This window comes from Alternaria triticimaculans (assembly GCF_023758025.1).
Source record: "Alternaria triticimaculans strain BMP 0046 chromosome Unknown scaffold_15, whole genome shotgun sequence".
Lineage (NCBI taxonomy): Eukaryota > Fungi > Ascomycota > Dothideomycetes > Pleosporales > Pleosporaceae > Alternaria > Alternaria triticimaculans.
Genome location: NW_026055972.1, coordinates 241,395 through 255,761, shown reverse-complemented (window position 1 = coordinate 255,761; position 14,367 = coordinate 241,395). Strand labels below are relative to the sequence as shown.

General features: G+C 52.2%; 3 protein-coding genes across 3 annotated transcripts; 1 reads left to right on the top strand and 2 right to left on the bottom strand.

Moving 5' to 3' along the window:
- Positions 1–185: 185 nt before the first annotated feature.
- On the bottom strand, positions 186–3,883 carry J4E78_008489 (putative secondary metabolism biosynthetic enzyme; the record flags this gene model as incomplete). Its single annotated transcript, XM_049369090.1, has 3 exons — positions 186–917; positions 2,366–2,773; positions 3,074–3,883. The coding sequence occupies 3 exons, from the start codon at positions 3,881–3,883 to the stop codon at positions 186–188; spliced, it is 1,950 nt and encodes a 649-aa protein (XP_049219157.1).
- A 592-nt stretch (positions 3,884–4,475) lies between these two features.
- On the bottom strand, positions 4,476–5,686 carry J4E78_008488 (uncharacterized protein; the record flags this gene model as incomplete). The annotated part of the gene is made up of 3 exons (XM_049369089.1): positions 4,476–5,222; positions 5,271–5,378; positions 5,429–5,686. The coding sequence occupies 3 exons, from the start codon at positions 5,684–5,686 to the stop codon at positions 4,476–4,478; spliced, it is 1,113 nt and encodes a 370-aa protein (XP_049219156.1).
- A 605-nt stretch (positions 5,687–6,291) lies between these two features.
- Positions 6,292–14,246, top strand: J4E78_008487 (Type I Iterative PKS; the record flags this gene model as incomplete). The annotated part of the gene is made up of 7 exons (XM_049369088.1): positions 6,292–6,300; positions 6,412–6,556; positions 6,616–6,884; positions 6,937–8,239; positions 8,291–12,960; positions 13,006–13,326; positions 13,377–14,246. The coding sequence occupies 7 exons, from the start codon at positions 6,292–6,294 to the stop codon at positions 14,244–14,246; spliced, it is 7,587 nt and encodes a 2,528-aa protein (XP_049219155.1).
- Positions 14,247–14,367: the final 121 nt, after the last annotated feature.

Sequence of the window (14,367 nt, the reverse complement as noted above, 5' to 3'; positions counted from 1 at the left end):
GCAGGGAACAGAAGATCAAGATAAAGCAACTGTGCCTCATTGTCGGTCACGTGCAAACCCCAAATAGCGGGAACGTCATTGCTTCGGCCCTTATCAAGACTGAGGCATACCCCATATGTTAGAGAGTACGATTATTAATCGCACTAAACAGAACCTTATAGGCCATTGATGATGTAGGACGACCATCATGATTTCGTATCTTCATCCTGTTTTGCACCCAACGCATCACCCCAACACTTCTTCTCCATATCACGCCTCACGAATGGCCACGCGAGAAGCATAAACATGGCCATCAGCGTATCCACGATCCCCCATCCACGCCGCGGACTCGCACCCATAGCATTCGCCCACAATAGCTGAGGATCGAATCTCCCATCACATACAGCATAGTCACCGCTTGCGACATTTGCCACGATCTCCGGCGCAATCTTGGCAGCGTAGGGAAATTGCTTCTCTAACTCGTGAAGCTCGCCCGACGTGCCTTCAATGCGCTTGGTAAGCTCGGGTTTGGTCTTTTGCTCTTGTAGAAAGGTTGGCGTGATGAAGTTGTGCGCAAAGATACATTGGACGGCGTACGTGCTCTTTGGGCCTGAGTACCTCATTACTTCCATGCGTAGGGTGTCGGCAAGTGAGCGTTGGGCAGCTTTAGCGGCTTGATGAACACAGTACCAGTTAGTATACTGCCTCTGAGGCTTGTACCATTCTATGACAACACATAACCACTTACCGGAGTATGCTAGGTAGCCAGGTGCCGGGACAAGCGATGCAGAACTATTCACAAACACAATCTTCCTCAACTTTGGGCTTGATGGCATCGCAGAGTCTTCGTCATCTTGAGTCCACAGCTTCATTGCCGCCTGCGCCGGGTACAGGCTGGAGTAGTAGTTGTTGTTCATACAGCGTTCGAATACTTCAGGCTGCAGATCGAGCAAGTACCCGCACTCCGACGGTGTACCGCCAGCAACACAATACACGATATCCGGAATTGTCGGCTGTGATGCGAAAAGGGAATACGCCTAGTAGTATCATTAGAATTCTAGTTTGTACTTGCCTCCTCATCTTGGTAGTTGGGCCGGACGTCTACTCACTGTTGAAGGTGTGCCAAGGTCTGCAGCGATTGCCGCGACCTGCTGGATTTCGTCTCTTCTGCTTGCCAGAATCTCATCTTTGGCCTCGTCAAGCGACGTTTGCCCGCGCGCAAAGATAGTTACATGAGCACCTATACGATGTGTTCAACAATGACGACAGACACTCTAGGCATACCAAGCTCGTACCTTGAGAAGCCATAACCTTCGACATCTCCTTCCCCAGTCCTTTAGACCCGCCAATCACGAATACCGTCTTCACATGTCAGCGTACATACGCGGATCAGCCAGGTTGCACCATACCTTCCCACTTAGATCACCTTTAGGCGCCATGCTTGCGTGCTGTGAAACGGACGGCAATGCAAAAGAGTGGTGGTTGCCGGAGAATTGATGGGAGCGAAGGTGAGCCAGACACAACGCCGCCACCTCATCCGTGGCCCGTGTAAGGGTTCTGCGCGTTTGTGGCACAGTAATTGTTTAGGCAGCGGCGCTGCATCGTGGTGCACGGCCCGCGTGATTTATGGACTTCACGTGGACATTAGGCTATGTCAAACTCCAGAAATTGTCTCATACGGATAATGAGGCTATGAAAGATTACCTGGTTTCTATTGCACGATCGCGTGTAAAGTCAGAAATATGGCAGCTTGGAGTGTGTAGACAAAGCCTGGGTTGTCTCACTCTATCCGAGCACGGTGAGACTTGGTCATTGCGTATATCCAATACTTGAACAATAATAAGCATACAAAAAATCTAGGTGTGGGTTGGACTAAACAACTTGGGCATATCCTAATCTCCAAAAAAGCCTCGACGGAAGAATCCTACATGCACGTATGAGCATCCAAGATCCACCGGCCCGAAGCGCTAGCATATGAAGGCTGAAGGAACTGCCGCCAACCTTTCTGCAACCATGATCTGACTTCGCCCCCAATCCTTCTTGCCAAGCCTCAACGGCTTACGTGCATATCTCGTGTTACATACAACACATAGATGGAGGAATGATCTTCGCGGCTCGGGGACCGCCATCTTGGTACTTTATGAAGTTGATATGAGGAATAACTCGGTTGGCTCCACCTGCCTTGCATGCGCTTTACGCCCCGTTGACCAGGCTACTTCACCCTTGTCGCATGGTGCATAATCTCTAGACTTCCAAGGCGAACTCGAGACGAGACGAATTATCCGGGTGATAATCGTGAGACCAATGGAAAAAACATTCAGCATCTCACCATCGAAGCAGGCATGCCAAACCCAGTCAGCCCTTCATGCGCCATCCAAGTATAGACCTTGTGGGCAGCTTGCGAAACGCTGATTCGCTGCGCATGATCCTGGCTTCCCTCGATTTCCATCATTTCCTGGATCCACGCGAAAATTGATGTTACCATCCCGCTTACTTGCTCTTCCGTGTTGCCGGCGTGGAATGTAACCTTTAAGCGACTTTCGCCCTTGGCGACGACGGGGTGCTCGACTGGGAACACGCAGTATCCGTCTAGTAGTAGGTGGAAATACAGCCAGTATGTGTAAAGTTGTCGGGTGCGGATAGTGATGATGTGGGATGTCGCCGTTGGTGATCCTTCCCAGTCTTTTAGTAGAGGGATGGCGAGTAGCCCGACTTGCTCTGCGCTTTCCCAGAGGGGGTGCGATACGATTGACTGTAAGAAGAGATCTACGAGATGGTGGACCTGCGCTTGGGCCTTGTAGAGTGTCAGAGAGTGATCGCCATGGACATCGATATGAAGAGGATGTTTACCTGTCTTCCAATTTCTGACTCTAACAGCCTGTATCCAGTCCGGATAAGTGCCACCGATGCGAATGAAGGTGCAGTCGTGAATATGATCGTTCGTGCGAAGTTCAGCAGCGTAGATTTGATCGTCTCGTTACCGAGGACTGTAGCTGTTTCGCAAGTGAGTATACACGGCCTTCGTGCAGGTAATGAGATACATACCGCCTCTTGACGACAATGCCTTGCCGTATGAATGCATCACTATAGCCACCTCTTTTTCCAGACCAAGAGCGCACACAAGACCCTTGCCTTGCGGCCCATAAATGCCGTTACTATGGGCTTCGTCCACCACAAACTGGACACTTCCGGAAGGAGCCAATTCCTTCGCGGCATCGACAAGCTCTTGCAATGGGCAGACATCACCGTCCATACTATAGACCGACTCAACAGCTACTAAGACTGATCTTGCGCCCCTTTGGATCAACGGATTGGATTCTATGGTCCATGTTAGAATGCGGCGAAAGTCCTCGATGTCGTTGTGCGCGAAGCTTTCCCGTTCTCCTGCGAGACTCTGGTCAATCCCTTCATGAGTGCTGGCATGCACCAAGGTATCGTATATAATTACGTCGCCCGGTCGTGGTATTGACGTCCATATGGCCACGTTTGCTTCGAACCCGGAAGCCAGCAGTAGTGCCGATTCAGCGCCATGAAACTTAGCAATGTGCTGCTCGGTTTCTTCTATATAGGCGTAATTTCCTTCAGCGAGTCGCGATCCCGGCGCCCCAGGGTTGTGTTGATCATATCGGGAAAGCTCTTTCAGGTACTCTCGCTTCAGGATACCACTGGTTCCAAAGGAGAGAATGTCGTTGGAGATGAAGTCGACTGTGGACTCGGCCGCTTGCCATAAGTTCTGTTGAATGGAATAGAAGGTGTGTGACTTCTTCTTAACTTCTAGTGCGTCTTCCAGGTTGCGATAGAATGAGGACGGGGTTGTTGTTTGCCGGGGCTTCTGATTCCCGATGCGGGCTGCCAACTCTCGGCTGGGGCAGAAGATGGTCCCTGGATCGTAAGCCTCACCCATCCTGTTAGAGTGTTCGTAAAGCAGTAGTGTAACAGATATATCCGAGAAGGATGCACTGCACATTGAAACCAGTCGCTATATGTACGACCTGCCCCCGGGGCCCCGTAGCCCATGCGACACAGCCATCAGATCAATCTGACCGTGGCATTGAGACAGGCAAGGAGATGAAGACGTCCAGGGAGGCTAAAGCTAGGCGAATAGGATCCTGGATCTGATGGCATTATCCGTGAGCCGTAAACTACCCTTGCAGCAGCCGACGTCTTAACGCGGCTGTGGCGATCACAGGCAGTAGCCGGTCAAAAGGGTGCCTAGGCGCGGCGTGCAACATCACATCGGTATGCTTACCTACATGCAGGCCATATATCGAAGTGTGAAGGAGTCGGCAAGGTATGAAGCATTGGAGAGAGCATTAGGAGCGGATCTTCGTGACGCGCACAGTTCGTGTTCATCACGTGATTGGTGAGCTCACGTCAGCGGAACATGAGTGGCTGGTACGCGTACGCCGAGATTCTGCCGGTGACAAGCAGGGCATGTTTCTATTGTGATGAAAGTAGGCATCGCGATCCAACCAACCCACGATGCGAGCCAGACCCTAGCGCCTGTCGTTCATGTGAGCCCTCGGAAGATCATACTCGCTCACCTCGCTGACATCGAACTGGTCGCGACGCTTCTTTGGCGGTGCGGCTTTGTGCCACGACGGCAACCCGCGACGCGTCTCGCCCTGACCGCTTGAGCCCGGCCGCGTTATCTGTCGCAAGAGCGAGACGACAGAATCCGAGAACGGCAGGGCCTTGACGACTTTAGGAAGCGATGGGAAGCCTATGATGAGAAATCCAGCCGTCATCTCGCCTACACCCCAAAGACCCGCGATGGAGACTATATACAGCTGGTCGGATGTGTGCAATAGTCTGTAGATGTAATAAAGGCGCACCGCTGCACTGGCACAGGCGAATATACCAACACCGAAGAGAAGCGATACACCAATCTTGCTGGCGCGCGACATGTGCAGCTGCCAGATCACCCTCTGCGGCAGCCCTAGGATGACTAGGTCGGAGATGAGGTTGACGATACCCGCAGCCATGTTGTGACTTCTCATGTCGATCGGGCATCTTCCTCCTATCAAAGGATTCCATATCTTGGTCCGTGGAGTGCACTGGACGATCTCGACCACGGTGCCGACCCCATAGAAAAGAATGTTCGCCCAGATCATGACATGAGAAATCCAGAACATGGCGTTGCGCTGGCCACGAGGTACAAAGGTCTTGAGCCAGTCGAGCAAGATGGCTACCTTCAGGAGCATGATGACCAAGCCGTAAAACATTGAGCCTATATGAACATGCTGTTACGGTTCAGTCAAGGTTCATCTTTGGATCGCGACCACACTTACGTAAAGGATTGGCAACATGTTTTTTAACTGGATATTCCACTGATGAACTTCGAAGCCTGGGAATATCGCGAGTTCATATAGGACATATGAGTGTCCAGCATAGAGACCCTGTACAGCTTGCTTAGTTTGTGCAGTCTTTTGTACACCGAAACGCTTACCAGAGCCGATAGCAGCAGCGCATCCTCCACTCGAAATGTCCGCAAGAGCGCCCTCGAGCACAGCCGAAGCAGAACCGCAAGTGCAGCGACAATGCTTCCGAGCAAGACAACACCATAGCCAATGGCATGGCTTCCGCCTGGGTGGTCGAAGTTTGAAGTCGTACCCAGGGGTGGCTCTAGAGCTGGACCCTCCAAAAGCGCGGCTAGGTATGTAGCCTGCTCTTCTGGCGAGGATTGTGCGAACGCAGCTGGGTCCATGATGTCAAGCGAATATGGTGTGCGAGCGCGATTTTGCCTTTGTGAGCAGATTGGATTAACGCGGAAGGCGGTAGAGTAGAGGAAAAATGATTCCAGCGCAGTGGATGACTGCCTTGCCAGCGCTTTATCAAGCTGACTGGCTCCGGCAGATTGAACGTACGTGGGTGGCAGTGGGTGATATTAACGGCTGACATTTGGTCGCTTTGGGAAACCAACTCGCATGCAGCCACCCCTGCACGCGCATCAATGCTTTCAAGGAAATAACCTCCAAGGATTTTGACGCTTCCTGTAGGTCTGCCTTGGGGGCCATAGACTGTAATGGCTTACCACCAATAGCCATACCATCGGTAGTGACGCCCAGATGATCATACCTGGGAAAGCTCGAAATAGCATGACCATCGCTATGCGCTTTTTCTTCCTATATGTTTTGGTGTAACTGAATCAGCACCGCACTTGAACAGTAATAATACCGTGAACTTACGCCGAAGCCTTACAGCCATGGAGCCCATTGCTATCGTCGGGTTGTCGTACAAGCTACCGGAAGGTGACAATGAGGACTCCAGTTTCTGGGACAATCTTGAAAGGGGCAGAAGCCTCAGTCGTCCATGGCCCAAGTCACGAGGCAACGTCGATGCATTTTACAGCTCTAACGTAGCGCTGGATAATACGGCAAGTTACATCCACGAAACGTCACGAGAGCAGCCGATGCTAACAGAGGTTGACAGGTATACTCCACGAATGCTCACTTTGTCAAAGAAGATCCTGCCGCCTTTGATGCAGCGTTTTTCTCCATAACCTCGAAAGAGGCCGCGGCGATGGATCCTCAGCAGAGATGGCTACTGGAGACCTCTTACAAGGCATTGGAGAATGGTAAGGGCTACCCTGTATCTGCAACACCGGTACTTTCGATAGAGTCTGATAGCCTACAGCCGGAATTTCACCAGAAACCCTTGCTGGATCCCAGACGGCAGTGTTTGCTGCTTCCATGTCCGATGACTACAGCAGAATCTTGGCTAGAGACCCCGACGAAGCGCCGACCAATACCGCGACTGGTACCTCGCCTTCAATCCTAGCCAATAGGCTCAGCTGGTATTTCGACTTCAAAGGGCCTAGCATCCAACTGAACACGGCATGCTCGACAAGCATGATTGCGATGGATTTGGCTTGTCAATCGCTTCGTAGCGGCCAGAGCTCAATGGTAACGCTGCTCTAAGAGATCGTGCCACTGCAAGAATACTGACACGCGCTAGGCTCTTGTTGCTGGAGCGAACGTCCTCCTCAGCGTCGAAATCTCACTCTATCTATCGAACATGCAGATGCTCTCACCAGACGGCGTCTCCTACAGCTTCGATCACCGTGCTAATGGTTACGCCCGTGGAGAAGGTGCGGTAGTGCTGGTACTCAAGAGGCTTTCGGATGCCATTCGAGATTCAGATGTCATACGTGCCGTAGTTCGAGCGACTGGTTCAAACCAGGATGGACGCACACCAGGCATCACGCAGCCCAGCGCGGAATCGCAAGAGCAGCTGATAAGGCACGTTTATAAGAGCTGCAACTTGGGATTTGAGTCTACGCGATACGTCGAAGCTCATGGAACTGGTACTCAGCTCGGAGATGCCACGGAGATGAAGGCGATAGGCAGGACCTTCCGGGCTAGCCGATCACAAAAACACCCGCTATATGTTGGATCCGTCAAATCCAACATAGGCCACCTCGAAGGCTGTAGCGGACTAGCTGGAATTCTCAAGTCTATCATGATATTGGAAACGGGCGTCATACCACCGAGCGCACTCTTCGAGAAGATCAGCCCAAAGATCAACGCCAAAATCTACAATGTTGAGGTACCCATGGAATGCATCCCTTGGCCGACCGACGGGCTGCGTCGTATCTCAGTCAACTCATTCGGATTCGGCGGTTCCAATGGACATGTCATACTGGACGATGCATATCATACTCTCGAGTCCATGAACCTACAAAGCTTCCACAATACATTGGTTGCTTCAACTCTGCAGAAGTCACAAGTGGATGGCAATATTCCCAATGGAAACATGAATGGCACGAACGGTAGCGATCATCCCAGCGGGTACGAGGTGGCTGCTGATACCGCTCGTATGAATGGCTCGACATCCGAGAGTACTACTGAGAGTGTTAAGGCAGCGGAAGGGGATGTCCAGCTACTTGTCTGGTCTGCAAGGGACGAAGCTGCGTTACGACTCGTAATACAGCAGTATGCAGACTACTTCGACAAGCGCGTATCAGGGCAGGAAGAGAAACTACGTCGCCTGGCGTATACTCTGTCCTCTCGTAGGAGTGTCATGGCGTGGAAGGCATTCGCAGTCGTTGATGCCAGCGAGAAGTTCACGACCATCAGCGCTGCTACCTCGACTCTGACACGCTCAGCTCGAGAGGCCGGCATGGCATGGATATTCACTGGCCAAGGTGCACAGTACGCTCGAATGGGCTGGGAACTGCTCAAATTTCCCATCTTTAAGTCAACTTTGGTCAGAATCGGGCATGTCTTTCGCTCATTGGGCGCACCGTGGTCATTACTGGGTAAGACAGTCGACTGCCTTTACTTTGACGGCCAAGCTGACTCTTGACTAGACGAGATGGAGCACGGGAACAACATCAATCAGCCCCGTTTCAGCCAGCCCCTCTGCACTGCTCTCCAGATAGCGCTTGTGGAACTACTAAGAAGCTTCAGTATTGCGCCACTTGCAGTGGTCGGCCACTCCTCTGGCGAGATCGCTGCAGCTTATTGCATCGGTGCTTTGTCACTTGAGTCCGCATGCAAAGTCGCATACCATAGAGGAAGACTGGCCAACCAGCTTATGGAATCTTTACCTCGTCCCGGAGCCATGATGTCAGTCAATCTCCCAGAAAGTGGCGTTTCAGCATACCTGGCCAAGGCTTCTCTCTCTGGAAATGTCCACGTTGCTTGCGTCAACAGCCCTTTCAACGTAACACTATCTGGCGATGAGACCGACATCGACACCTGGAAAGATCGGCTAGATGAAGACGGCATCTTCGCGCAGAAGCTGAGAACTGGCGTAGCTTATCATTCTCCCGCTATGCGTGCCATTTCCGCGGAGTATTCCTCGTCGATGGGTCCACTCGAACGAGGCGAGCAACAAAGCTCGATCTTCATGGTTTCCTCTGTGACTGGCACAGTAGTCGATGCCGATGCCTTGATCACAGGTAGTTACTGGGTCGATAATCTTGTATCCCCCGTTAGATTCGCGGACGCCCTGCGATACCTTGCCGTGACAGCACCAAAGCTCGATCGCAATCACACTATACATGATTATGTCGAAATAGGACCTCATGCAGCACTGAAGAGACCTACCACCGAAACACTGGGCCAATATATGACCAAGAAGCAAGCTAGGTACATGTCTTTGTTGTCGAAATTCGATTCTTCTCTCAGATCGACCCTGAGGACAATCGGGTGCTTGTTTACGTATGGATATGCTCCGTCAATCGATGCGGCGAACCTACAAGATGCTCAAAAGGAACGCCTGCAGATCCTGGTTGACTTACCCGAGTACCCTTTCGATCGTTCGCAGACATACTGGCACGAGACTCGACTTAGCCGAGACTGGCGGATGCGCAATAACGCACCAAGAGGCGTTCTCGGCATATGTGCTACGGACTGGAATCCTTCCGAGCCGCGATGGCGGAAGATGCTTAGTCTGGAAGAGACCCCTTGGCTTGCAGACCACGTCGTAGGTGAACAGGCGCTTTTCCCGGCTACCGGAATGATAATGATGGCTCTAGAAGCCGTAAAACAACACTTCCAGACCGAACAAGTCATTTTGGGCTACAATATCAAGGAAGCAACATTCATGAATCCCATCGTCGTTAGCTCTGAGCCTACGAGCAAGACCGAAGTGGTGACTCAGCTACGCCCGCTTCGTCAGGACTACGAGAAGACGTCGACACGTTCGGAAGTTCGTATTTTCGCTCGATCAGACAGCGAGTGGATTGAGTGTGTCCGAGCTGAAGTGCATGTGGACTACGAAGAGACTGCCACGGAAGTAGATTGTGGTCTTGAAGCGAGAGTTCACGCTAAGGCATTGCTCGAAAGCTATGTTGCCGCGGAAGAACAATGCACGCTTCTTATAAGCAAGACGGACTTCTACGACTGGCACAAGAACCAAGGCCTCAAATACGGCGAAGCGTTTGCGCTGGCAGACAGTATTCGTTGGGATGGCGACAAGCTCGGCATTGCTAGCGTCGACGTCAGTGCGCCCATACATTCTTACGAAGGGGTGGTGCACCCAGCAGTACTTGATGCAGCTTGCCAAGTCTGCTTTACTGCGCCGTCTACTGGCATGTCAGATAAACTCCCAACGATCATTCCTCACAAAGTCTATGATACCTGGATATCAGCATCTGGGTGGCAACACCCTCAAACTCGTCACATCAGAATGCTCACAACATCAAGGTTCAAGAAGACAATCAAAGGCATCGAGAGCTCTTTTACAGCGCTCGCAGATGACGGATCACCGCTTTGCCATGTATCGCGTCTAGAGATGTCGCCAGTGCTCGGCGCTGAAACGAAGAGCGAAGTGGAAAGGAAGCTGCTCCATGGCTTTGACTGGAAGCCGCAGCTATCGCTCATGAAGCCAAGCCAGCTCCAGGCGTATTGCGAAGCTGATCACTTCGCGGATGATGAATCAATGCACGTTAAGTTCATCCTCGAACTTGAGCACACGATTCGCGCTGTTGTTCACCGCAACCTCGGCCGGCTGGAAGACACCGACTGGTCTACAGCACCAACACACATGAGGAAATACCTGTCATGGCTCAAGCTACACCTTGAGCACGTACCGGTACTGTCGCAAAAAGAGCTCACGGATGAAGAGCTGAACAAGAAGCTCAATCATCTGAGTATGCAATTCCCGGACTGGAGAATGTTCATCGAGATAGCAGAGCACATTGTCCCCATCGTACGCGGCGACATCAATGCGCTCGAACTGCTTTTCTCCACGACCCTCGCCCAAGACATATACAAAGCCATGTTCGCGCCAGTGTATAACGACAAATTCATCTCGTACCTCAGCCTAGTGGCGCACGAGAACCCAACACAGAAGATCCTTGAGGTTGGTTCAGGGACAGGCGCTATGACGGAACACATTATTTCCACTCTTCGCGACGTCGAGAACCGCACTGGCGGTACCGCATTCTCTAGCTACACCTACACCGACGTCTCCCCAGGCTTCTTCGAGAAGGCACGCGAAAAGTTCTCTCATAGCCAAGATCGCATGATCTTCAAGACGTTTGATATCGAAAGCGACGTAACGAAGCAAGGCTTCCAATCTGGTACCTATGACGTAATCCTCGCCGGCAGTGTCATCCACGCCACGAAGAACCTCGCCGCCACGCTCCAGAACCTCAAGCGTGCATTGAAGCCAGGAGGCAAACTCATTTTCCATGAGACTACAGCGCCAGACTGCTTCCTCATGAACTTTGGCTTTGGCGTACTGCCTGGCTGGTGGCTCAGCGAAGAGAAGTTCCGTACTTCCGGGCCAACCATCACAGAACCGGAGTGGGATCGCTTGTTACGGGAAAACGGGTTCTCGGGCAACGAGTTCGTTATTCGCGATTATGAGGAGCCTGCTGCGCATCAATGCAGCGTAATCTTTTCCACTGCTGACGAAGACCTCCAACCCACGCAAAGAAGTGGTAGAATACTGTTCGTTGTCAACGATGCCAACCAGTCTCACTATGGTTTGGGTACCCAACTCTTGCAGCAAAAGACCCGAGCATCCCGTACGACGACAAGATTGTGCCTATTCACACAAGTTGGCGCCGCCGAAGTGTCAAGAGAAGACATCGTTGTATTTCTCGCTGATATAAGCGGGGATATTTTGATGTCCACATCAACTGAAGCATTCCAGCTGATTCGGGAATGGGTACATGCATCCGAGAATCTCTTGTGGGTCTCTTCTGCTATGCTTCCCAACAACACCGACTGCTCTCCTTATCCCTGTGCCAGTCTCAAGGATGGCTTTCTTCGGGCCATGCGGCTAGAGTTCGCTAACAAGCGTATCGTAACGCTCTCGATCGAGGACACGGTCCGCGACTGGATCAGCGGATGCGATGCCATCTGGGATGTACTTGACGTAATGTCCTCAGCGCAGTCGCCGGAACTCGAGTACGTGCTACGCGATGGCCACATGCTGACCGGGCGGCTCGTAGAAGAGAGGGATCTGAACATGGACTTGAACTCATTGGTCAAGCCACAGATGCGGACTGAGTCCTGGCTTCCCGGTCCACCACTGAAGATCGAGATTGGGAGCAGAGGCTCTCTCGAAACATTGCACTTCGCAGAAGACACTGAACATCATGCACCCCTTGGATACCGCGAGGTCGAGATTGAAGCCAAAGCGTGGGGTCTGAACTTCCGCGATATGTTTCAAGCTCTCGGTCGGCTGGAAGAAGATACCTTTGGCTCTGACTGTGCTGGTATAGTCACGCGCGTAGGCTCCGCCTGTACACGGTTTCAACCAGGAGACCGAGTTTGCATTTGCGGTGTCGGGTGCATGCGAATGTTCCCTCGCGCTGACGAATGGGCTACCGTTGAGATTCCAGTGGCCGTCTCGTTCGAAGAAGCGTGCGCAGTACTAAATTGTGGCATAACAGCCTATTACTCCCTGGCCGAAGTTGCGAGATTGCAAAAAGGAGAGAAAATTCTGATACATGCTGCATCTGGCGCGACTGGTCAGCTTGCTATCCAGATTGCCAAATTGATAGGCGCAGAAGTATTCGTGACCGTAGGCTTCGACTTCAAGAAGCAGCATCTCATCGACCTTTATGGGATTCCTTCCGACCATATCTTCTACAGTCGAAACACGACTTTCGCCAAAGGAATCATGCGTCTCACGAATGGGTACGGCGTTGATGTCGTGCTAAATTCTCTTGTGGGAGAGGGACTGCGTGCCTCATGGGAGTGCGTCGCTCCATACGGCAGGTTCGTGGAGATCGGCAAAGCTGACATTAACGCCAATTCTTCACTCCCAATGGCGGCTTTTGCAAACAATGTCTCGTTCTTCGCGGTTGATCTGCGCCATATTGCTTTGAATCGCAAGCAGATGGGACGTGACTTGCTCCACAAGACTATGGAGCTTGTCGGAGAAGGGAACTTGCACTGTCCGAGGCCATTGAACCTCTTCCCGGTGTCAGACGTTGAGGGCGCTTTTAGGTATCTCCAGAGTGGGAGGAATACTGGGCGCATCATTATCCAAATCGATCCTTCTGCAAAAGTGCAGGTATGTTTTTAGATCTTAAATATAGACCAAGACTAACAAGTCTAGAAACGCGTCCTCCGCCGTCGGTCGTGGCAATTCGACGAGAACGCTAGCTACGTCGTTGCCGGAGGACTGGGCGGCATCGGGAGATCCATACTCAAATGGATGGCCTCGAGGGGCGCGCGACATTTGATCGTGCCATCAAGATCTGGTACTGCTTCGGGAGCAGCTGCTGAACTGGTGAGCGAACTAGTGGAGCGAGGCATCAACGTGTGCACGCCGAAGTGTGATGCATCCAATGCAGAGTCGCTCTCTGATCTTCTCGGTGCATGCGCAAAGACCATGCCGCCAATTCGAGGTTGCATAAATGCTACCATGATGCTGAATGTAAGGCTCCCAATGCTCACGCTCGAGGAATCGCTTACCAAGTCTCGTAGGACGCGACATTCGACAACATGACTCACACTCAGTGGGTTCAGACTATCCGTTCCAAAGCCCACACTTCATGGAACCTCCACACCCTGCTTCCCCAGGACCTGAATTTCTTTATCATGCTGTCGTCGGTGGCAGGCGTTGCTGGCAACATCGGTCAGTCAAACTACGCAGCAGGCTGCACCTTCCAAGATGCCCTCGCGCGCCATCGCGTTCATCACCGACAGCGCGCAACATCCATTGATCTCGGTGTAATGCGCACCATCGGCATCGTTGCGGAAACCGAACGCTTACACGAGAACTTCAAAAAGTCCGGCAGTCTCGGCCAGATTGAGGAAGACGAGTTCTTGGCGTTGTTGACCATATACTGTGACCCAGAGCACACCAACATGCCGTTGACGGTAGACAAGAGTCAGATTGCCATGGGCCTGGTAACTCCTGTTGATCTGATCGAGCGCAATTTGGAACCGGCAGAGGTTTTGCAGCGCCCACTCTTCGCATCTTTCTCGCAAGCCCGCGGCACGAACCAGTCCAACACACAGAGCAGCGTCAGTGCCGCCACGCTGTTCAATCTTGCCGAGGATGATGAGCAGCGAGTAGCAGTGGTCCTTGAGGCACTGGCGCGCAAGCTCGCCCGCGCACTGTCCATCCCCCCAGAGGAGATTGACGTTAATAAACCCCTTCACGCTTTCGGGGTTGATTCACTTGTCGCAGTCGAACTGCGCAACTGGATCGGCAAGGAGTTTGTTGCGGACATTGCGGTTTTCGACATCATGCGCGGTAGGACCGTGGCCGCCATCGGGGAGCTAATCACGAAGATGAGTCAACTCAAGCGGACGAAGAAAACTGTGGCCAGTCTTGAGGCAGATGCATGATGCGATAGACAAGTTTCATGTTGCTTGAGGGATCGCTGCAGTGGGAACGCGGATGGCTGGGACTCCAGCCACTTCGGTACGATAAGGGGCATTTGGCCCGTGGGTTTGGTCTAACCATAAA